The sequence below is a fragment of the Podarcis cretensis genome, assembly GCF_951804945.1.
Source record: "Podarcis cretensis genome assembly, chromosome: 13".
NCBI classification, from domain to species: Eukaryota; Metazoa; Chordata; class Lepidosauria; order Squamata; family Lacertidae; genus Podarcis; species Podarcis cretensis.
In genome coordinates, this window is record NC_137182.1 from 56,408,469 (window position 1) to 56,431,967 (window position 23,499).

The following is a 23,499-nucleotide window of genomic DNA, read 5'->3' on the forward strand; positions in this document are numbered from 1 at the left end:
GGAGATTGTGACGGCCACCTGGGCTTGGCAGGGCAGGCCTCTAACCCAAAGCAGGCAGCTGTGAGTGCAACAGATGCCGCTCCCATCAGAGAGTCCTAGACTTGGAAGGGACCCCGGGGGTCATCCAGCCCAACCCCGAAATAATAATGCAGGAATTGCAGCACGGGTATCCCCGACAGGGGCCCACCCGGCCTCTGCTGAGAAACCTCCGAGGAAGGAGAGCCCACCTTTTTCTGAGGGCACCCGGCCCTCCTACCTTCAGACAGTTCTTCCTAACATCTACTTGGAGAATCTCGCTGGTGTGGACGACACTGCAGGGCCCCCAGTTCTCCATCATCATCATCTTCTGCTGCTGCTGTGTGCATATGAAGCCCTTGCTTTTGCTGCATCCTGGCGCTTTCTTGGCACGCCAGTCCCAGGGCGTGGGGGATCCTGGCTCCGCAACCGGTTCTGCCAGCTTCCCGTGGGGCTCCCGGTAGATCTGGATATGGGCCTGCCCCTCTCTGCAAGCTCCAGCCTGCGCATCCCGCAAAGAGGAAGCTGCGCTGGACCCACGGGGAGGAAGCAGGTAAGAGGCCTCACCTTTGCCCACCTGTTGGGAGGTGAGGGGAGGAGGAGGAGTCCCTTGGGTGGGACCAGAGGCAGAGCGCAAGGCCTGGGCAAAGGGTTTGTACAAAAGCACCCATGCCAAAAAGAGCCTGGGGCAGAAGCGAGAAAGGGGTGCCTCTGGAAGAACTTTCTGAGGGCCAGATTGACAGAAGGTGGTGGCCTCTCCTTCCTGGGTTCTTAAACGAGTTTGGGTGGCCAGGGGTTCCTGCAGCGCATGGGGTTGGACTAGATGGCCCCTGGAGGCGCCTTGCAGCTCTATAATTCCAGGGTTGATTTTGAAGCCCCGCAGGTTGGACGCCCCCGCTGCCTCCGGAGATGGCGAGTGCCACCACTTTTGGCTGGCAAGGGTCCTCTAGTAGTCCAGCCCCCTGCGACGCACGGTACCCCTCACTGCCTCTCCCTCGGAGTGGGGCCGGATCCGGCTTGCCTTTCCCACGGATCCCTTCCTAGCCCCGCACCAAGGCCGCTTTTCGGAGGCGAGCTTCCCAGGACGCGCGAGCGCCCGGGCGCGCGGCGGCGGCTGCAGCAGCCTCCGCTCCCCACAAACACGCGGACACGTCGGGGGTTCACTGGGCGACTTCTTTACTGAGCCGGGCGGGCGAGGCGCCCCCTGGCCGCCTGACGGGGGGCGTCCGGCTGCACAGCTCCCGGAGCTGCTGGGGGAGCAGCGTCGCCTGTCCGCCCTCGCCCAGCACGCAGGGGAGCCAGCGCGCGTCGTAGACCACCTGCCCTCGAGGGGCGCCGCCGCAGCTCCCTTTGGGGACTTCGCCCTTGGAGTCCGTGCGCAGGATCAGGATCTTGGAGGGGCAGGGGGCGCGCAGGCGGCGCTCTGGAGGGGACGGCGAGCGGCTCGGCACCTGCTGCCGCGAGCGCTGCCGCCGCCCCGACGGGTCCTCCAGCTCCTCGGGTTGCTGCTGCTGCTCCCGCCGCCGGGCGCTGCTCGACGGCTCGGGGCGCTTCCCGTCGGTCCCGTCCCGCCTGGAGCCCCGACGGCTCACTCCGCTGCCGCCTCCGCCGCCGCGGTCGAGGGCCGCCCGGCTGGAGCTGTGTCTGTGCGTCCGGGGAGCCGTCTCTGGCCGAGAGGAGGCGCGGTGGGTGCTGCGCGCGCTCTTGGGGCGTCCGCCTTCTGCAAATTGCGGGGGGGGGGAGAGAAAGAAGAGGGTGAGGCCCCAAGGAGGAGGGTCCCCAAATTGCTGCTCCCTCTCTGTGCCCCCGTCCCAATTTAGGGCAACTCTGCGCGCCCCGATCTGCGGACTTTTCCGTGCGCCAGAGGCACTCGGCCGATCCAGTACCCAAAGTCACACCGGCCCACCCGAGGGGAGATTTTTATTGCATGAGATTTTTTTTTTTTATTGCACCGCCCGCTTGTAGGAAACGACGACAGCCACACCCTCGAGCGTCTTACCAGAAAAATATGCCGTTACCCAGGAAATGGGGAATAATTTTCAACCCGACTTCAATGCGCACAAGACAGAATGCAATTTCTAAGCACCTGGCGGCGGAAGTAGTGCCGTTGAACGCTCCTGCGTGATGTCAAAACGCAGGGAGTTCCAAAGTTGTATGTGCTGCCACGCTAAGTTATAGATTTCGTGTAAGGGAAGCCCCTCCAAGGGAGCATTGCAGGAAGGCGCTCTGCACATGCTTGAGAGCAGCCTGGCCTATGCGCCTACTCCAGCTGCTAGTGGGCTGAGTTCTGCTGGGGTTGCAACCGGAGCAGCAGGGGCTGTGGTGTGTGTGTGTGTGTGTGGTTGGTCCCATGAGCTCCAGGTCTTGGAGGTCCCGGGCCACAGGGAGGTCAGGCTGGCCTCAACCAGAGCCAGGGCCTTTTCGGCTGTGGCTCCAATCTGGTGGAACGCTCTGTCCCAAGAGACTAGGGCTCTGCGGGACTTGACATCTTTCCGCAGGGCCTGAAAGACAGAGCTGTTCTGCCTGGCCTTTGGCCGAGGCAAAGTCTGACCCCCTCCTTCGGTAATCCTCACAGAACTCTAGCCCAATGGTTGCCATCAATTTGACTCTGAATTGATTTTAGAATGAATTGATTTTAGAATGTATTTCAATTAATTGACCGTGATTTTATGTAAACTGTGTTACTTTTACTGTTGTTAGCCGCTCTGAGCCCGGCTTCGGCTAGGGAGGGCGGGATATAAATTAAATATTATTATTATCATCATCATCTGAGGTAGAGAATCCTGCAAGCACGGGTTTCTGTCTCTCTTTCTCTTACTGTTTAAATGCAACTATTAAAATGCATTTTCTCAACACCCCGAAACCAGTTGCCTGAGAAATTAAAAGATAAAGTGCGAGATTGGCTTCATTACTATCAAATAAGAGAGGCCTATAATTTGGACAAGAAATTGGGCTTCCAGGTGGAAAAATCGAAATTGGAAACAGAACTGTTAGAACCTAAAACTAAGATTCTTTCAAGAATGTATAACTTGCTGTTAAAATGGAATACACAGGATGAAACAGTCAAATCAGCTATGATTAAATGGGCACAGGACATAGGTCATAACATTATGTTTGCTGACTGGGAAAAGTTGTGGACCACCGGTATGAAATTTACGGCATGCAATGCCTTAAGAGAGAATATTATGAAAATGATTTATAGGTGGTACATGACCCCAGTCAAGCTTGCTAAAATTTACCATCTGCCTGATAACAAATGTTGGAAATGTAAAGAAACTGAGGGTACATTCTTTCACCTTTGGTGGACGTGCCCGAAGATTAAGGCTTTCTGGGAGATGATATATAATGAACTGAAAAAGGTATTTAAATATACCTTCCTTAAGAAACCAGAGGCCTTTCTCCTGGGCATGGTCGGCCAACTGGTGTTAAAGAAAGACAGAACGTTTTTTATGTATGCGACAACAGCAGCAAGAATACTTATCGCAAAGTATTGGAAGACACAAGATTTGCCCACCCTGGAAGAATGGCAGATGCAAGTAATAGACTACATGGAGATGGCAGAAATGACTGGCAGAATCCGAGATCTGGGAGAAGAAGCGGTGGAAGAGGACTGGAAGAAGTTTAAAGACTATCTGCAGAAACACTGCAAAATTTATGAATGCTAGAATGATGTTGGAGATAAAAACAATATGGCATTAGTGATATAGGTTTAAAAACTATGTAAAAATGTAACAGAAAAAGGGCGAAAGACTGAAGTAATATTATGTCAAAAGTAAACAATATGTTAAAGGTGTTTAAACATAAGGAGGAAAGATTGGAGACATAATAGAATGACTTTAATAATTAGAAATGAGTTATGAAAGAGGGTAAGGATTTGCTGTATCTGATTGGGTAAAGAGGAACACAAAAAAGGGAGGTGTGAGGAAGTCAAGAAAGAAAGCTTTGTAAGTAAGAATTTAAAGGTTGGAGTTTTTATTTTAAATTTTTTCTTTTTGATGGATGGAACTTATTTTTTTCTATATTTTGTTTTTCTTATCGGTTTTATATGTATTTTTGATTGTTTCTGTTTTTCTTTATTTTTGTGGTTGTTATGTGTTTCTTTTTTCTGTAAAACCTAATAAATATATTTTTAAAAAAAAGATCCGTTGTGGGGTCCCTGCAGAGTCTGGGGGAGAGCATCTTTCGGGGGTCCTGATGTGGACGGGGATCTTGGTCCAGGGCTGCCCCTGCTTTGTTCCTGCCTCCCCCCCCCCCGGCCTCTGGTGCCTCCCCAAGTTTTCTCATCCCACAAAAAATGACACCCCCCCCCCAACCTCGGCTGCTTGTCAGCTCCAGCGCCTCCTTCGCCTCCTGCTCCTCCGCTTCCTGCTTCTCTCTCTTGCGCTTGCTCCGGGGAACCTCTTTGCTGCTGAAGGGCGGCGGAGGCAGGCAGAGCTGGGAGTGGGGGGAGAAATAATAATAATAATAATAATAATAATAATAATAATAATTTCTTTATATCCTGCCAATCTGGCTGGGTTTCCCATCCACTCTGGGCAGCTCCCAACATAATAATAATAATAATAATAATAATAATAATAATAATAATAATAATAATTTCTTTGTATCCCGCCCATCTGGCTGGGTTTCCCCAGCCATTCTGGGCGGCTCCCAGCAGAATAATAATAGCGATAAAAGATCAAACATTAAAAACTCCCCTAAACAGAGCTGCCTTCAGGTGTCTTCTGAAAGTCAGATCGTTGTTTATGTGGGTGTTCCAGGCGCCACCACCAAGGAGGCCCTCTGCCTAGTTCCCTGTAACCTCACTTCTCCCAACCAAGGTGATTTCAGTCCCGTGATGAGGCCTGAATCCCGACTGGAAGGGATCCAAATGGTCCGCTTCTTCCAGGGGTGCCTGGAGTCGTTCAGCAACCACCCGCTCAGTCACCTTGCCCAAGAATGGAAGATTTGAGACCGGGTCTGGGAACACTCCTTCACAGAGGAAAGCATTCCCTGCCCCACAGAGCCCATCACCCAGCCCTTCCCTGCTACCTTTTATGAGGTCAGCAGGTCCAGTGAGCCTCCTCCAAAAACCAATCCCAGCTTGGGTCATTCCTGCACTTCAGGGGGTTGGTCTAGATGACCCTTAGGGGTCCCTCCTGAATCTACAGGTCTACAATTCTTGAATTTCCTACCCCAGAGCCAGAGCGGGGAGGTCAGGGGTGAATTCCGGCACCCCTGGCTGGCCACTGTTGGCAGCTGGAGACTTAATATTTGGGGGTGTTAACAGAGAAATCTGAGGTCTCCCTTGGAGAAAAAACAAGGACCCCAGCCAGGAATACCAGAGCAAAACAGCAGCCAGTAGGCTTGGTCTTGATAGAAGACTGTTGCGACAGGACTCCCACCTGCCACCAGGTGGAACAAGATGGAAACACCGCTTACCTTCCCGCAGGAGCGGTACCTATTTATCTACTTGCACTTTGAGGTGCTTTCGAACTGCTAGGTTGGCAGGAGCAGGGACCGAGCAACGGGAGCTCACCCTGTCGCGGGGATTCGAACCGCCGACCTTCTGATCGGCAAGCCCAAGAGGCTGTCTAGGACTATCAAGGTTGGCATGCCAACTGGGTAGGGCTCCTGTAGACGTGTTGGTATGCTCAAGGGATTATGGCTGCCCTGTATCAAACCATCCTCCTTTGATAGTTCTTCCTTCATAGAGGAAAATAAAAGTGGAACGGTACAGATCCGATGCACGGGTGATTTTCTATGAATTTATAACAGAAGTGTCGCGTATGTCATGTGTGAACGTGTGTGTGTCACGTCTGTACAAACTGAATGATTGGGGTGTGTTTTTTACTGCCACACCTGTGAGTCAGTACATAGAGACATTGACCAGTGAATTCTTACATTTGGTATCCTGCAGCAGAGGCCCTTTGAACAGACAGGAAGAAACTGATGAAGTGTTTTGTGGGGACAAGTCCCAAAAAGTCACAAAAGTGATTGTGCTGGTTTTGGTAGTGGGCTGCATGTGCAGGATATCTGCTGGAGGGGCAAACACCCCCCCAACCTGTACATAAATTCCTGCAATAGGGGGCTGTGGCCTAACAGGGCATTACTCCCCCCACCCAACCCCTCGCCCGTCCTCACCAGAGCAATGACGTTGTTGGCTACGCAGAGCAAGACCAGGCCGCCCAGAAACTTGATGGCCAAGTCCCCGACCTCCTGGCAGGAGCTGTGCTTGGAAGACATGGCAGGAGGTGGGCAGCCATTGCAGACTGAGGACCAAGAAACCAGCCGGTGGGGGGGGAGGGGGGACAGGGAGGAGAAGCCATTGTGAGGCGGCAGCGATGAGCTCACAGTAGGAGAGGAGGGGGCAGCGAAGGCCTGGCATTGTGTGGGGCCTTCCCTACCTGCCCTATGAGCCCCCCCCCCCGTTGACCCGCGAAAGGCAAACTCTCAGGGATTTTTAAGGAATTGGCAGGCTGCGTTGATTCCTGTGTTGCGGGTTGGGATGGATGACCTTTAGGGGTCTCCCTTCCCACTCGCCAATTCCATGATTAGATTTCAGAAGAATAAAAGTCAAATCTGCCTCCTATTTTTTCTTCTTCCTGTTTTATTCTGTCACTTTAGGGGCTTCTTCTTCTTCTTTTGAATTTGCATTTTATTTATTTGTTAACATTCTTATATTACATCGGTAAACGTCGTCCTATTACATTACAGGACTTACTGTAATATAGTTTCCAACATGCATACAAAAATTATATACAAATTTTATTTACCTAGAAAGAAAATGAAACAAACAAACAAACAAAAGAACAGAGAAAAAACAAAAACCAATTCCTCCACCCCAAAAAATCATATACATACCAACACACTAGACTTCCTTTCTTTCCCGTTATATATTCCTGTTTTACAAACGAATGTACTCTTATTATTGTATATTTCTTTACATATTATCTAATACATTCCTGTATCAATATGTGCTCTTAGTCTTATTTCTCAACTCAGTCTCAATCCAACGTCAATCGAATGATAGCTATGCAAATCTGCCTCCTAACCTGTGTTTTTGTTCCCTTTCCCCCCAACCCCCATAATTCTGACCCAGGGTCCCTCATCCTTCTTCCAAGGGCTGCAGCCCCCTGCCCTGTGTCCCCCCCCCAGGTCGCCATGCCTTCCAGGCTGAAGTTCTTCCGGGGACAGCGCTACCAGCACCTGAAGAATCGCTGCCTGCAGCAGCAGAGCCTCTTTGAGGACCCCGAGTTCCCGGCCACAAACGCCTCCCTCTTCTACCGCAGAGACCCTCTGCAGGGAGTCTCCTGGAAGCGCCCTGGGGTGAGCAGGAGACAGGGGCGCCTAGTGGTTAGAGCGCTGGAGAGGCCAGGGTTCACATTCCCCCACTTGGCCCCCGTGAAGCTCCCTTGGGGGCCGGTCTCCCCGCCTCTCTCAGGCTGGCCTCCCTCACAGGGATTATTGAGAAGGGGAGCCCCCCTTGAATCACGGAATTGCAGAGTCGCAAGGGACCCTCAGAGGCTCTCTAGTCCAACCCCATGTGCAGTGCAGGAATCTTTTGCCCAATGTGGGGCTCGAACCCGCAACCTTGAGATTAAGGAGTCTGCCAACTGAGCTATCCCTGTATTAGGAGGAAAAAGTGGGGTGGGAATTAAATGAATACGTAAATATGGGGTCCGGGTGGGGAAAATCCTACTGTACCCAAAGGACTTCAGCTCCCCAGACCCCCATAGATTTGGGGTTCCCTCCAAGAGGAGGGTGTGTCCTTGACTCCAAAGGGGTGGGTGGGAGAGAGTGGGGGCCTGGGCAGGTGTGTGTGTGTGTGGGGGGGCTCCCTGGTCCTGAATGGGGTAACTGTGCCCCTGAAGGACCAGGTGCGCAGCCTGGGAGTCATTCTGGACTCACAGCTGTCCATGGAGGCGCAGGTCAATTCTGTGTCCAGGGCAGCTGTCTACCAGCTCCATCTGGTACGCAGGATGAGACCCTCCCTGCCTGCGGACTGTCTGGCCAGAGTGGCGCATGCTCTAGTTATCTCCCGCTTGGACTACTGCAATGCGCTCTATGTGGGGCTACCTTTGAAGGTGACCCGGAAACTACAACTATCATTAAACATCATTAAACAAAGCTTCACAGCTTGTTTTCACCAGATAGGAATCTGACCCATCGCTTCTCCCAGAGACTTTCATAGCCCACAAAGACTTTCAGAGACCTAGAGACTTATGTTTATTTGGTTCTATGTTTTCTAGAGATTATGTTCTGTATAGATTATAAAAAAAGAGTTTATATTGACATCGCATTGTTGTACTTGGTGTTGCTTTTGGATATTACTGATATTTGCTTGCAACACAGGGGTCTAAGTGTTTGGTTACTTATCAGCCACAGACCTCAGCAGTTTCTGAGTCTGTTTGAAACTTAAAACCTCAATTTCTTATCACTACTGCTTGGTTCTCTTAAGCAGGGCTATCTTTAAAACTTGTCATTGAGGTTTTCACCCCCATTTTCTGTAAACTCGAGGAAGCGTTTTCAGCCCTGCTCTTGACCTTATTTGATATCACTTAAAATCTTATAATTTCTTCATTTCCTTTTGAGGAAACGGATTAGTTCAGTGAAACGAGTTTTGTAGCCGGTATCTCGTAAAGTCTTTCTTTAATTCTAGTTTATTTTTTGATTTTTGTTATTTAATTGAATTCTATAGTCGATGACTTCTCGTTTCAGGGATTTTCATGGTAATATTCTTTTGTTTGGTGTAATCCCTCTTTCCCTTGGCCAGGAGCTGTGCGCTGACCCCCGGCTCTTTGTGGACGGCATCAGCCCCAGGGACCTGCACCAGGGCAGCCTCGGGAACTGCTGGTTTGTGGCGGCCGCCTCCTGCCTGGCCAGCGAGCCCAGCATCTGGAAGAAGGTAGGGGCCCCTCCTTTGCCCACCCCCATCCCCCCTTCTCTGCCCCCCTCTGCCCAAGCAGACACCAGCCTCTCTCTTGTTTGCGAGCGGGATCGAGCCCTGATATGAACCGGGGCTGGTTGGTTCAGGCCAGGGTGCCCCTGGGCATGTGCAGAGTGCCCGAAAGAGAGGTGCAGCCCTGTCCAGAGGGCTGCCCTCTGAGGGGTGTCCGGGTGCCAGGCCTGCTGCGCCCAAGCAGAATCCAGTCTCTCTCTTTTTATTTTTCAGAATTAATTTATTTAACATAGTTATTACAAAATATAAGCTAAATGTTGCAAATACATACATATGTATATATTTCAGATAAGCACACATATATAAAAAAGAGAAGAAAAGAAAAAATAAAGAGAAAAAAAGTGTCTGTTTTTTAAAAAAAACAAACAAACCCAGAACCTAGCCTTGATTCTGGCTTCTTTGAGTGCCTCTGGGCATGTGCAAAGTGACGAGGATCCATTCAGGGTTCGGTCAGTTAGCCAGCTACAAATCCACCTAACAGTTACCTCGCCGCACCCCCATTTTACCAGCTTCCTCACGAGAATATCCTGGGGGACTTTGTCAAAAGCCCTCCTGAAATCAAGATAAACTATGTCCTCAGCATCCCCCTGATCCACCGAGTTTGTATCTCGGCCTTTTTCTTTGACCTCCTCCTGTCGAGTCCAAAGCCCTTCCTGCTTCTCTTCCCTCAGGTCATCCCCAACCCCCGGGAGCAGGATTGGGACCCTGGCCGGCCCCACGCCTACGGCGGCATCTTCCGCTTCCGCTTCTGGCGCTGGGGCAGCTGGACGGAGGTTGTGGTGGACGACCGGCTGCCCTGCCGCCAGGGACAGCTCCTCTTCTGCCGCTCGGCCGAGCCCCGCGAGTTCTGGAGCGCCCTCCTGGAGAAGGCCTACGCCAAGTGGGTGGGGCAAAATGGCGGGGGAAATGGGGGGGGTCCTCTCAAGGGTGTAAGGAGAGACCTGCTGCTGGATCAGGCCACCTGGATCAGCATCCTGCCCTAAAAATAGCCAAAGGACCCCAAGAACCTAGGGAGCGAGATATATGGGCAAAACCTATTGGTGTTTTGCAACTTTCCGACTCGTTGCAGGAACTTAGCCAGACCTAGAAGAGTAAACACAGAATCCACGGAAGCCATTGGCGACTTGGCTGCAGACAGGATAGACGAAGCAGGAACCAGGAACTTGTAGTTAGGTGTTTATTATATACAGCGGACTGTTTACAGGAACACCAGGACGCGGGTGGCGCTGTGGGTTAAACAACAGAGCCTAGGAAATTGCCGATCAGAAGGTCGGCGGTTCGAATTCCCGCGACGGGGTGAGTTCCCATTCCACGGTCCCTGCTCCTGCCAACCTAGCAGTTCGAAAGCACCTCAAAGTGCAAGTAGATAAATAGGTACCACTCCGGCGGGAAGGTAAACGGCGTTTCCGTGCGATGCTCTGGTTCGCCAGAAGAGACTTAGTCTTGCTGGCCACATGACCCGGAAGCTGGACGCCGACTCCCTTGGCCAATAAAGCGAGATGAGCACCGCAACCCCAGAGTCGGCCACGACTGGACCTAATGGTCAGGGGTCCCTTTACCTTTACCTATTTACAGGAACAGGACACGGATCTTTTGCTAGCTCTCTCTGACACGACTCACAACTCCTACACTCACTGACACACTGAACCACTAAACACTGAACTAACACATTCCAGTTAATAGGCCATTAATTATCACTCCCTTGAGAGAGCTTGACCAATCAGGGAGCTGTCTCCATGTCTCTGTTATCACCAGGCAGACTTACTCCTTAACACGACCTTCTGGCTGTCTGCCAAACCTTAATTGACTCTGTGTGAGTAGCCCTAACGTACATAGTTTCCCAACAAGATAGACTGGCTGCTGGATCTAGCCAATGGGGGCCCATCTAGCCCTGTTCTCACAGTGGCCAAGTGGATCCCCCACTGCCGAAGCCTGCGGTCAGGATTCGAACACAAGAGTGCTCCCCCGTCCCGCGATTTCCTGCAACTGGGGTTCAGAAGCATTGACTGCCTGTGAATGCAGAGCAATAATCGATAGCTCTCTCCTCCTCCATGAATTTGTGTGATCCTTTTTTAAAGGCATCCAGGTTGGCTCTTGTAGCAGGGAGTTCCGCAGTCGCAACGCAGGAATCGCGGCTCAAGAACCCCTGACGGAAAGCCGTCAGATGTCATGTAGCTCTTTTTATAATATTCCAGAGTACTTAAAAAAAAAAAAATCTAATCTAGAAAAATGAACAGGAGAAGGGGAAAGTAAAAGGAAAGGAAACATAGAAAAAGATGAAATGGCTTCTGATTTTCCATCTGCTAGCTAAATATACTAATATATTCGCTCAAATTAATATTCAGCTATTCTATTTCCTATCAACCATTATTTTTTGCCAGATATTATTATTTAATTTTATTTAAACCCCGCCCTCCCTGGCCAAGACCGGGCTCAGGGCACTAACACCAGGTATAAAAACAATTGATTAAAATGCAACTTAAAAACAAGATTAAAATACTACTTAAAATGCAGCCTCATTTCAGTGGAAGCCCAGATAGAAAACTGTTGGGGGGGAGAAAATGTCACGTCTTCACCAAGGCCAACTCTCCAGACTGGTTCTACGTGGGCCAGAAAAGACAGGGAAGTCCCCAAACAGGGGTTCCATCACAGAAGGAAAAGGAAGTTAATTTAAAGTCCGCTTTTCGTCTTAATAAATGTCAGTAATGGGCTTTGCAAGTGTGGGGAGGGCGGCTGGGGTGCTCAGGCCCTCCTCCTGACGGACTCTCCATTGGGGCGGCTGGCTGGCTGTAATTCCCCCCTTCAAGGGCTGTGTGGTCGAATGGTTAGAGCACCTGCTCTGAGGATGGGCCTTGTTCCTTTGCCCAGAAGACCGGTCATTGGGGAGTGACCAGCACACCCCAGCCCCAACTTCAGCATTGCGGGGAGTCCCTCTCCCCGCTGACCACTGGGCATTCCAGCCCACCCACCCTCTTTCCCCTCTCCTCCCCAGGCTGAATGGGTGCTACGAGGCCCTGGAGGGCGGCAACACGGCCGAGGCGCTGGTGGACTTTTCGGGGGGCATTTCGGAGCCCCTGGCGCTGGACGAGGGGGGCTACGGCACGGACCCCGAGAAGCGGAAGGAGCTCTTCCAGCAGCTGAAGAAAGCCCATGCCCGAGCGGCTCTAGTCAGCTGCTCCATCCGGGTGAGAAAAGAGGCCGAGGTGAAGGAGAGGCAGCGCGGCTCAGTGGTTAGAGCACGGAAAGAGACCAGTGTTCGAATCATCCCGGCGCTCGCTGGTGTGACCCTGAAGGCCAGACTCTGCCTCTTGGCTTTCCTCTCAGGGCTGTTGCTGGGGATTGAATGAGGAAGGGGAGAGAGAGAGAGAGAGAGGGGGAAAGGGTTGGGATATCAGTGCAATAAATAAATTAAATAAAGATAAACTGGCCATTAGAAGTAAAAAAAGAAGCAATGGCAAAACTCAGCACCAGCTGCTGCTGCCAAGACTTGCAATAAATAAACAAGAAATCAGTAATAAACTGGGGGTGTCCGTGTGCTTCAGTTGTGGTCTGGTTGGCCTGGCCAGCAGGGCCGGCGTTCTTTGTCTCCACCCCACCCCCATTTTTATTTCTACTTTTCAGATATATACATTTCACTGCTTTTACAATCCTTTTGACGTTTCAGAACCTGACTTCCTTCCCCCTCTTACTGCGGCTCCCTAAATTTATTCTTTAACATCTTCTGCATATCCAAATTCACTTAACTCGCTCGTTTATCTTCTTCCAATATTTACTCTTACGTAACTGCAGGTAGTGGAACATGGGTGGCGCTGTGGGTTAAACCACTGAGCCTAGGGCTTGCCGATCAGAAGGTCAGCGGTTCGAATCCCCGCAATGACGGGGTGAGTTCCCGTTCCACGGTCCCTGCTCCTGCCAACCTAGCAGTTCGAAAGCACGTCAAAGTGCAAGTAGATAAAGAGGTCCCGCTCCGGTGGGAAGGTAAACGGCGTTTCCATGCGCTGCTCTGGTTCGCCAGAAGCGGCTTAGTCCTGCTGGCCACATGACCTGGAAGCTGTACGCCGGCTCCCTCGGCCAGTAAAGCGAGATGAGCACCGCAACCCCAGAGTCGGTCAGGGGTCCCTTTACCTTTACCTTTAACTGCAGGTTATTACAATAATCCTGCCAGTGTGTTTTTTTATCTGTTTGCAATTTACCTGTAAATAATTCAATAAACCATTTCCACTCTTTTATAAAAAAGTTCGTTATCCAGATTTCTTATTCTTCTGGTAAGTTTTGCCATTTCGGCATATTCCATAAGTTTTTGTGTCCATTCTTCTTTTGCTGAGACTTCTTCTCCTTTCCCTTTTTGGGCAAATAACATTCTTGCCGCTGTAGTTGCAGACATAAATAAGTTTCTATACAGTTTAGGTAGTTCTACCCCTATAATTCCCAGATGAAAAGCTTCTGGGTTTTGTTTGTTTTTTAACAAATGTTACTTTAAACATCTTTTTCAATTCATTGTATATCGTTTCCCAGTAAGCTTTGAACTTTACTGTAAGCACCCCATACGATAGAAAATAACATTCTTGCCGCTGTAGTTGCAGACATAAATAAGTTTCTGTACAATTTAGGTAGTTCTGTTCCTATAATTCCCAAGAGAAAGGCTTTGGGGTTTTTTTTTTTACAAATGTTATTTTGAACATCTTTTTCGTTTCATTTTATATCGTTTCCCAGGAAGCCTTAACCTTCCTGCAAAACCACCACAGGGCGTTCTTAGTTTTGCATGGCCATTCTCTGACTCTGTGTGTGTTGTGTGTCCCCCTCCATAGTCCCTCCCTGGCGAGGGGCCTGAGGCTGAGCTGCCCTGCGGCCTGGTCCGGGGCCACGCCTACGGGGTCACGGCGGTCAGGACCGTCCACCTGCGCAGGAGGAACCTCCTGGAGCTCTTCAAGGTCAAGAAACTGCAGCTGATTCGCATGCGGAACCCCTGGGGGACGGTGGAATGGAACGGGGCCTGGAGCGACAAGTAAGGGGGCGCGCGGGAAGGCTGTATTGGGGGGGCGGAAGGGGTCCAGGGGGAGCAGTCAGCCCCCTTAGTCACAGAATTATGGACCTGTAGAGACAGGAGGGGGCACCAGTGGTCATCTACTCCAACCCCTCAATGCAGGAGTCAAGGGGAGAAGTCAGCCCCCTTAGTCGCAGAATTATGGACCTGTAGAGATAGGAGGGGGCACCAGTGGTCATCTAGTCCAACCCCCACAATGCAAGAATCGCAGCTGAATAATCCCTAAAGAGATGGTCGCCTGATCTCTGCTTAAAAACCTCCAACAAATCCTAGAATGTAGAGTGGGAAGGGGAACCCAAAGGTCATCCAGCCCAACCCCCTGCAATGCAATGTGGTGGGCTCCCCCTGGAGGGGAAAGGAGACAGGGTGGGCTCTGGGGGTTTGTTAGAGAGGGTCCTGCTCGAGGGGCGGAGGGTCTCACTTAAAACCTTCCCCCTTCACAGGTCCCCAGAATGGCAGAAGGTGAGCCAGAGAAACCGGAAGCAAATGGGGGTGACCGTCCGGGACGATGGCGAATTCTGGTAAGTTTGGGGGTTTTTTGGGGGGGTCTCCGTTGATCTCTTTGAGATTGTGGTGCTCCTTAGGGTCCGATCCTGCAAGGCTCCATTTCAGGGGTTAGCTGCAGGTCTCTAGGACAGGCACAGGCAAACTTTGGCCCTTCAGATGTTTGGGACTATAATTCCCATCATCCCTAGCTAACAGGACCAGTGGTCAGGGATGATGGGAATTGTAGTCCCAAACATCTGGAGGGCCGGAGTTTGCCTATGCCTGCTCTAGGATGTGGAAAGACCCCAAGGCAGGCTGGCCCCTCTTTCCTTCTCCATGGGGCAGCCCCTCCAGCCCCACTTCCAGTCTGCCAAGACCAGACTCTGACAGCTGACTGATTGATTGATTGATTGATTGATTGACTGACGGACAGTATTTCTGTTCCGGTTCAAATGAGTCCCAGAGCAGCTCACAAGCAACATATAACCACACAACGTCAGTAATTGCAACCGATAAAACACTATATTAGCAAACCAGCAAACTAAAAAATAGCTGGACGTCACAATTGGAGCATGACACATCATCTGATTAGCAAACCAATAAAGCGTTTATAATCTCTGAAGCAATATTCACTCAATTGCAACTAAAAAAATAAGCTGCAAGGTCTACACACCCCAATGTTTCGTCATCTTTCGCTCTCTTTGGTTCATTGAGAGAGTCTGTCTAAGGAGCTCCAGGTGGCTCGAGTAAGTGAGCCAAGCCACACACATGTACAGGAAGGTTGAAGGAGAATATTTCCGACCTTTCCAGGCCCTGCCTGACTCTTCTTCCCCGTCTCCCTGATTTTCCCGGCAGGATGAGCTTTGAGGACTTCTGCGCCCATTTCACAGACGTCGTCATCTGCCGCCGATTGAACACGGCGAGGCTGAGCTGCCGGCGGAGCTGGGTGGAGGGTCTGCAGTTTGGGGAGTGGGACCCCCAGAAGAGGCGGGCAGGGGGCTGCCTCAACCACCGGGACACCTTCCTGGAGAACCCCCAGGTGATTGGGGGAAAGCGATGGACGTTCTGGGACCGTGTATTTCAAAAACCTCGTGGGGATACAGGGCATAGCCCGTAACTGGCTGTGCTCTTTTATCTCTGGTCGGGGACAGAGGGTGGCACTAGGGAGGGAAATGTCGTCGCGCCACTCCTTGGTGTGTGGAGTGTCGCAGGGCGCAATTCTCTCCCCGATGCTTTTTAACATCTTTATGCGCCCCCTTGCCCAGATTATCCGGAGCTTTGGGCTGGGCTGTCACCAATATGCTGATGACACTCAGTTCTATCTGCTGATGGATGGCCACACCGACTCGGCCCCGAACACACTGACCAGATGCTTGGAAGCTGTGGCTGGATGGTTTCGTGGGAGCCGATTGAAACTAAATCCTTCGAAAACAGAGGTCCTATGGCTGGGTCGGGATGGCTTGGGGATGAGGGACCAACTCCCTTCTCTTGCGGGGGCCCAATTAGTGCCATTGCCTTCTGTTAAGAGTTTGGGTCCTTTCTATGGAGGCGCAGGTTACATCAACAGCCAAGGCGACATTTTTCCACCTTCGCCGCATCAAGCAGTTGGTCCCTTACCTTTCCCGCCCCGCCCTGGCCACAGTGATCCACGTGACGGTCATCTCCAGGCTTGACTACTGTAATTCGCTCTACGCGGGGCTGCCCTTGAAGCTGTCCCAGAAACTCCAGCGGGTGCAGAATGCTGCAGCGAGGCTCCTCACGGGGTCTCTGCCATGGGAGCATATTCACCCAGTGCTTTTCCAGCTGCACTGGCTCCCGGTGGAGTACAGGGTCAGATTTAAGGTGCTGCTTTTGACCTTCACGGCCTAGGACCCTCGTACCTACGGGACCGCCTCTCCCGCTATGCCCCACGGAGAGCCTCAAGGTCCATAAATAGCAACACCCTAGAGGTCCCGGGCCCTAAGGAAGTCAGATTAGCCTCAGCCAGAGCCAGGGCCTTTTCAGCACTGGCTCCGGCCTGATGGAACACTCTGTCGCATGAGACCAGGGCCCTGCAGGATCTGATTTCTTTCCGCAGGGCCTGTAAGACAGAGTTGTTCTGCCTGGCCTTTGGCTTGGAGCCAATTTGATTCCCTCCCTCCCTTTCTTTCTTTTTTCCTTTCCATCTCCTCCTGCGATGAGGCTACATTTTAATATTTTAATGTTTCAATATTTTAATGTTGTATTTTATTTTTGTTTTTAAGTTTGTAATCATTCATCTTGTTTTTATTATTGCTTGTAAGCCGCTCTGAGCCCGGCCTTGGCTGGGGAGGGCGGGGTATAAATAAAAAAATATTATTATTATTATTATTATTATTATTATTATTATTATTATTATCATCAGTTTCGGTTGTTTGCAAGCTGAGAATAAGGGTGGCAGGCTGAGTTCTCCTCTGTTTGAGCATTTTATTTCTTTTGCTTAGTAGGCTTTAAATGCCCTTGATTTTCTGTCTCCATTTTAGCTGCGATTCCTGCATTGCAAGGCGGGCTGGACTAGATGACCACTGGGGGTCACTCCCAATTCTGCAGTTTGATTATGTAAATTATTAAATTTGTATACTGCCCTCCATCCGTAGATCTTAGGGAGGTGCACAGCATAAAAACACAAGATAAAAACACAAAATACCGTATTGGCCTGAATATAAGCCGCACCCAAATATAAGCTGCACCTTTAAAGTTCGGGGGGGGGGGGAGAAAAAAAGACAATGCCCAAATATAAGCCGCTCCCTTAAAATTCCACAGGTACTCACATCCGTTCCCTTTTACCATATATCTGTTTCAGCAGCGATATCGTAAAAGCCAGGTTTTTTTAGTTTGTGAACTTACCGGTAAGCCACACTTTAACTTTTCATGGTCAGAATTTGGGGGGGGGGGGGGGAGAAAAGGTGAGGCTTATATTCAGGCCTATACAGTCACACCTCTTCTTGTGAACGCTTCATGTTGCGTTTCTTTCGGGTTAAGAATGCGGCAAACCTGGAAGTGTTTATTTCAGTGTTTCGCCACACGCGCAGAAGTGTTCTGTGCGGTTCGCGCATGCACAGAAGCGCTCTATTGTGCTTTGCACATGCGCAGAAGTGCCGCTCTGGTTACAGACTTTTCAGGGTGCGAACGGCACCCCGGAACGGATCGTGTCCACAGCCAGAGGAACCACTCTACGGTACATAATAAAAATAAGAATAAGAACAATCCTATATACATATGTATATGTATATGTACATGTATATGTATATATGTTTGTGTGTGTGCGTGTGTGCATGTGTGTGTGTGTGTGTATATATATATATATATATATACACACACACACATACATATTAACAGATATATATATAAGCTGTGAAAACAATTGGCTGACGTTTTCTCTTTTCTCCCCCCAGTTCTTCTTTGACGTGTCTGGGGTTCGAGACTCGGTCCTAATCTCACTGCAGCAGGAAGATACCCGTCAGCTCCGGGGGTCTGGATCCGGAGGGCACAACCTCCCCATTGGCTTTGAGCTCTTCAGTGTGAGTCCAAGCACCTCATTGGGGGGGGGGGGCTTGGGGGTGCAGGAAGCTCGGGGGGGGGGGCGAAGTAGGGCCGTTCATTTTTTTTTTTTTTAAATGCCTTCTCCAAAGTCTTGTCTTCCTAGACTAGGGATTATATTGTTTGTTTGTTTGTTGTTGTTGTTTAGTCGTTTAGTGGTGTCCGCCTCTTCGTGACCCCCTGGACCAGAACACGCCAGGCACTCCTGTCTTCCACTGCCTCCCTCATGCTGGTCGCTTCAAGAACACTGTCCCACCATCTCGCCCTCTGTCGCCCCCTTCTCCTTGCGCCCTCCATCTTTCCCAACATCAGGGTCTTTTCCAGGGAGTCTTCTCTTCTCATGAGGTGGCCAAAGTCTTGGAGCCTCAGCTTCAGGATCCGTCCTTCCAGTGAGCACTCAGGGCTGATTTCCTTCGGAATGGAGAGGTGTGATCTTCTTGCAGTCCATGGGACTCTCAAGAGTTTCCTCCAGCACCAGAATTCAAAAGCATCCATTCTTCAGCAAGGGATTATATAGCTATACCTGAAATTTCATGCGTATCAGTTACTGTATTTTTCGCTCCATAAGACGCACTTTTTTCCTCCTAAAAAGTAAGGGGAAATGTCTGTGTGTCTTATGGAGCGAATGCGTGGTCCCTGGAGCCGAATTGCCCCGGGGCAAAAGGCAGATCATGCTTCTTTTTTTGAAAGAAAAAAGCTTTGTTGAAACAAAGCTGTTAATCGGCAAGCGATTGGGGAGGGAGATAAAGGACACCAGCAATAAAGGAGGCTGTCTGGGAGGGGGGAGGTAAAAGCCCATGGATCCTCAGGATTTTTGCATTGGGTCACCCCAAATTCACCACGAGATCACATAGCATGTCCATGGCTACAGCCTGAGCAAAAAAACCACGCACCCACTGTTTTGTGGGGCCGCAATGGTGCAAAAACACGGTTACAAAGCACAGATCCACATGGATCCTCAGGATTTTTGCATTGGGTCACCCCAAATTCACCACCAGATCACATGTCTGTGGCCACAGCATGAACCACAAAAATCATACATCCACTGTTTCCTTCGGAATATATTTTTTTTCTTGTTTTCCTCCTCTAAAAACTAGGTGCGTCTTATGGAGTGAAAAATACGGCAATATCTTGACGCTGCTCTGGTGAATTGAAATTTCATCCTTCACGACATGGGAAAACGGCCAAATAAACAGCTATTTTCGTGGAGGAGGGTCAAGATATTACCATAACTGATATGCATGAAATTTCAGATACAGCTATATAATCCCTGGTGTAGTATGATAAGACTTTGGAGAAGGCATTTTCAAAACAAAGCTTTTAATGAACTGCCCTGGGGGGGGGGGAGGGAGAGGCCTTGCCTGACCTGGCAGGGGAGGGGCTGAGGAGGGGGGCGTTGGCGCTGCAATTTGAATTGCAGACTTGGAAGGGACCCCCAGGACTCATCTACCCCAACGGAGGCCTTTGAGCAGAGGCCGGCTGGCCACCCCCCGGGGATTCTCGAGTGGCGATTCCTGCCTTGCCAGGGTTGGACTGGATGACCTCTGGGGTCCCCTCCCCATTCCATGTAATTCCCTTCCTCGCAGGTGGAGCAGAACCGGACTTGGCGCCTGCACTGTATCCCGCCCCGAATGGCCGGCTCCACCTACATCAACTCCCGCAGCGTCTTGCTCCGGGCGGAGGTGCCCGGGGGCCGCTACGCCCTCCTGCCCACGACCTTCGACCCCGGCCAAAGCAGCGCCTTCCTCCTGCGCATCTACAGTGAGCGCCCGGCCAGGCTGCGGTGAGCAGGGCCCCTCGAACCCCAGTCTCCCTCCCTCTGAGCATCTGCAGAGTGCATTCGCCTCGCCCGAGGGGCCTCTTTGCAGCAGCCCCTTTCAGCTCGGCAACTTGAGATTTCACGATGGTGACAAGCGTTCCTCTGGGCATGGGCGGAGTGCTTTTCCCTCTCGACAGATGGAGACAGTTGTCTGATAACCTAAAGACAGAGGCTGGTGGGGCTTCTCTCCTTGCTGTGTGTTTAATTTGAAAGCACCCCCCCCAAAAAAAAAGTTCCTGGGAGCTCATGTGCCCCTCACAGACCCCTGGTCCCCAGGGTTGTTGGCAAACTGCAGTTCACAGGGGAGTTTAGCGGGTGGGTGGGCTATGGATGAAGGGGCCCTAAGCAGGGATTGCAGGGGGTGGACTGGATTACCCCTGGGAGCCCCATACAGATCTATGTTCCTGTAAGTAAGGCTGTATTTTAATGTTTTAATGTTGTATTTTAATCTTGTTTTTAAGCTGTATTTCAATCAATTGTTTTTAGCCGCCATGAGCCCAGTCTTGGCTGGGGAGGGTGGGGTATAAATAAAATTTATGATCATTATTATTATTCCCCCCCCCCCATATTAGAATAAAAATACACTTCTTTCCCTCCCTCTCTGCGCCCCCCAGGGCCATCAACCACAATGACCCCCCACCTCCACGCTGCAGCTGCTGCTCCGGATCCCACCAGCTCATCACCTCTGTTTGTGTCCATCGGGCCGTGGGGCTGGGGCTCCCCAGCTCCAGCAAAGGTGAGCTTGTGACGACTCCTGCATCGCAGCGGGTTGTTCTAGATGACCCCTGGGGGTCTCTCCCAACTGTGATTCCGCAGAAAGACACTCCCCTCTCCCAAATGCCACCCCTTTTGGGAGCCTTGACCAGAATTGTAGAACGGTGGAGTTGGAGGGGGGACCCTGAGGGTCATCCAGCCCAACCCGCTGTGATGCAGCAACGATAGATAAAATTACGACAGTTCTGTGGATCTCGCTGCCACGAGGTGGGTGTTGAGGGCATGCCCTGGATGGCTTGGCAAAAGGCATAGGGCGAATTCAAGGGGGAGGCGGCAGGAGACGCCTGCCAGCAGCTCTAGGCTGTGGTGCAGAGCCTCCACATTCAGGAATAGTCTACCTGTGCCCGGGGGGGGGGGTGCTGATGAGGGAGGGGCTCTTGTGGAAGGCCTAGGTCCCGGGAGAGGGGTTCCACAAGAGACCTGGGGGCAAATGACTGGGGTGTGTCCCCCCCTCCCTCTCTCTATCCAGCCCCAGATGTCTACGTCAAGGTCTGCTCCGAAGGCCAGGCGGTGCGATCCTGCCTCCACAAGGCCACCTCCAGCCCAGACTTCAACTTCAAGGCCGTCTTCTGCCGCCGGCGCCCGCGGAAGCCCATCCGCATCGAGGTGGGTGGAATTGGGCGGGGGGGGGGGGGGGACACACGGGCAGCGGCATGATCTCCCACCTGTTGCGCTCCGAAGGCAAAGGAAGGATTGGACCCTGATTAATACAATACACACGAGGCTTGGCCAGCAAGACTCTGGGAATAATCATCTGCCACACCCTGGCCCAGCTCCCTTTCATTAACAAATAACTTATAACTTATAAGTTTATTAACTTATAACAGTGCTTGTAAGAACCATTCAGATTTCCTCTGAGCATTTTAAAAAAAAATAACCTACCATGTGGGGATAAAGTTAAAACTACAAAGAGCTAATTTGAGCATGCATACGTTTTGGGTAAATAAAACAGGAATGAAGGAGGAATGCATTTAGCAAACCCTGGAGGTCATAGGTAAAGGGACCCCTGACCATTAGGTCCAGTGGTGGCCGACTCTGGGGTTTCGGCGCTCATCTCGCTTTACTGACCGAGGGAGCCGGCGTACAGCTTCCGGGTCATGTGGCCAGCAGGACTAAGCCGCTTCTGGCGAACCAGAGCAGTGCACGGAAATGCCGTTTACCTTCCCGCTGGAGCGGTGCCTATTTATCTACTTGCACTTTGATGTGCTTTCTAACTGCTAGGTGGGCAGGAGCAGGGACCGAGCAATGGGAGCTCACCCCGTCTCTGGGATTCAAACTGCCGACCTTCTGATCGGCAAGTCCTAGGCTCTGTGGTTTAACCCACAGCGCCACCCACATCCCTTTTAAGTACCCATCACCCAAAGAACTATCAAACTCTTGACATCTCCTTGCCCTCAGGACTTGTCTGGAGATGGGCTTTCAGAGAACCTGACTTGCTCAACTGCCTCTGCGGATGTCTAGGGTTGCCCCCCCCCGTCACTCCCTGGGTGGGGGGCCCTGTCTGTGCTCTCACACTTCGGGAATTATGGTGGGATGCCCTGTTCCTGCTTCTTGGTTCATGGAGGGAGGTGGAGCTCACCCCGTCGCGGGGATTCAAACCACCGACCTTCCGATCGGCAAGTCCTAGGCTCTGTGGTTTAACCCTAGATCAAGGGAAGTAATAGTGCCACTGTATTCTGCTCTGGTCAGACCTCGCCTGGAGTACTGTGTCCAGTTCTGGGCACCCCAGTTCAAGAAGGACACGGACAAACTGGAACGTGTCCAGAGGAGGGCAACCAAAATGGTCAAAGGCCTGGAAACGATGCCTTATGAGGAACGGCTAAGGGAGCTGGGCATGTTTAGCCTGGAGAAGAGGAGGTTAAGGGGGGATATGATAGCCATGTTCCAATATATAAAAGGATGTCACATAGAGGAGGGAGAAAGGTTGTTTTCTGCTGCTCCAGAGAAGCGGACACGGAGCAATGGCTCCAAACTGCAAGAAAGAAGATTCCACCTAAACATTAGGAAGAACTTCCTGACAGTAAGAGCTGTTCAACAGTGGAATTTGCTGCCAAGGAGTGTGGTGGAGTCTCCTTCTTTGGAGGTCTTTAAGCAGAGGCTTGACAACCATATGTCAGGAGTGCTCTGATGGTGTTTCCTGCTTGGCAGGGGGTTGGACTCCATGGCCCTTGTGGGCTCTTCCAACTCTTCTATGATTCTATGATTCTAACCCGCAGCGCCCCCTGCGTCCCCCCCGGATGTCATAAACAGGCAGTAAACAGGAAAGGAAGGATGGTAGGGAAAGATAGTATTTACCAAGCCAGAGGGTTACGTAAGCGGAGGTAGTTTTCTTTCAATTCACAACACGCCGTAAATTACAAATCTGTTTTCCACAACCTTTCTTAATCTACTGCCTCACATTCCTCTCCTTTTGTTCCCCGCTCCACAGGTGTGGGCCAGGCGGTTCCTGCGCAGCACCCGGCTGGGGTACGTCAAAGTCTTGGCTGCGGAGACCCCCCCGGATGCTGGCAGTGGGCAGGTGCTGCGGCTGCAAGGGGGACCCCCTGCCTGCCCCCCGGGCTCCATCCTCGTGGAGACCTCCACCAGCTCCGACCTCCTGGCTCTGTGAGCTCGGCCAAGGAGCCCTTTGTGGGCGCCAGGGAGTGCATTGGGTGCCCGCCGGGGGGGGGGGCATGTTAGGATATAAAGAGTACAGGCATGACTTTTGTGTATCACGTGCCTGTTTACTTCCAGCGCAGTCTGCTGGGAACTTCCGTTGTATGTTGCTTTTGCTATACTGCTCTTTTACCGGAGACGAAGGGATGCAGACATGTTTTCCTGTGTTCCTGAACTATGCTGAATAAATGCTGTAAATAATGCTTA

General features: G+C 51.2%; 2 protein-coding genes across 2 annotated transcripts; one reads left to right on the plus strand and one right to left on the minus strand.

Annotated features, from left to right (window-relative positions):
- Nucleotides 1-1,174: 1,174 nt before the first annotated feature.
- On the minus strand, nt 1,175-6,798 carry LOC307202280 (uncharacterized protein). Its single transcript, XM_079952143.1, has 3 exons — nt 6,139-6,798; nt 4,329-4,449; nt 1,175-1,735 (listed from the first exon to the last, which is right to left on the minus strand). Exons 1-3 carry the CDS (start codon nt 6,238-6,240, stop codon nt 1,176-1,178), a joined length of 783 nt encoding a protein of 260 aa, XP_079808269.1. The 5' UTR covers nt 6,241-6,798; the 3' UTR covers nt 1,175.
- Nucleotides 6,799-7,096: 298 nt separating this feature from the next.
- LOC307202161 (calpain-5-like) lies at nt 7,097-23,499 on the plus strand. The gene is made up of 12 exons (XM_079951886.1): nt 7,097-7,323; nt 8,771-8,902; nt 9,628-9,836; nt 11,949-12,141; nt 13,765-13,961; nt 14,444-14,521; nt 15,342-15,525; nt 17,900-18,025; nt 19,631-19,827; nt 20,478-20,599; nt 21,107-21,243; nt 23,066-23,499. The coding sequence occupies exons 1-12, from the start codon at nt 7,159-7,161 to the stop codon at nt 23,243-23,245; spliced, it is 1,920 nt and encodes a 639-aa protein (XP_079808012.1). The 5' UTR covers nt 7,097-7,158; the 3' UTR covers nt 23,246-23,499.

Bases quoted from the DNA above. Each gene is read 5' to 3' on its own strand.
- LOC307202280 (XM_079952143.1), bottom strand. From the start codon at position 6,240: ATGTCTTCCAAGCACAGCTCCTGCCAGGAGGTCGGGGACTTGGCCATC. The intron at 4,450-6,138 runs GTGAGGACGGGC...CCCCACTCCCAG, and splicing joins CCAACAACGTCATTGCTCTG to CTCTGCCTGCCTCCGCCGCC. The intron at 1,736-4,328 runs GTTGGGGGGGGG...CGCAATTTGCAG, and splicing joins GGAGCTGACAAGCAGCCGAG to AAGGCGGACGCCCCAAGAGC.
- LOC307202161 (XM_079951886.1), top strand. From the start codon at position 7,159: ATGCCTTCCAGGCTGAAGTTCTTCCGGGGACAGCGCTACCAGCACCTG. The intron at 19,828-20,477 runs GTGAGCAGGGCC...TGCGCCCCCCAG, and splicing joins GAGCGCCCGGCCAGGCTGCG to GGCCATCAACCACAATGACC. The intron at 20,600-21,106 runs GTGAGCTTGTGA...CTCTCTATCCAG, and splicing joins GCTCCCCAGCTCCAGCAAAG to CCCCAGATGTCTACGTCAAG.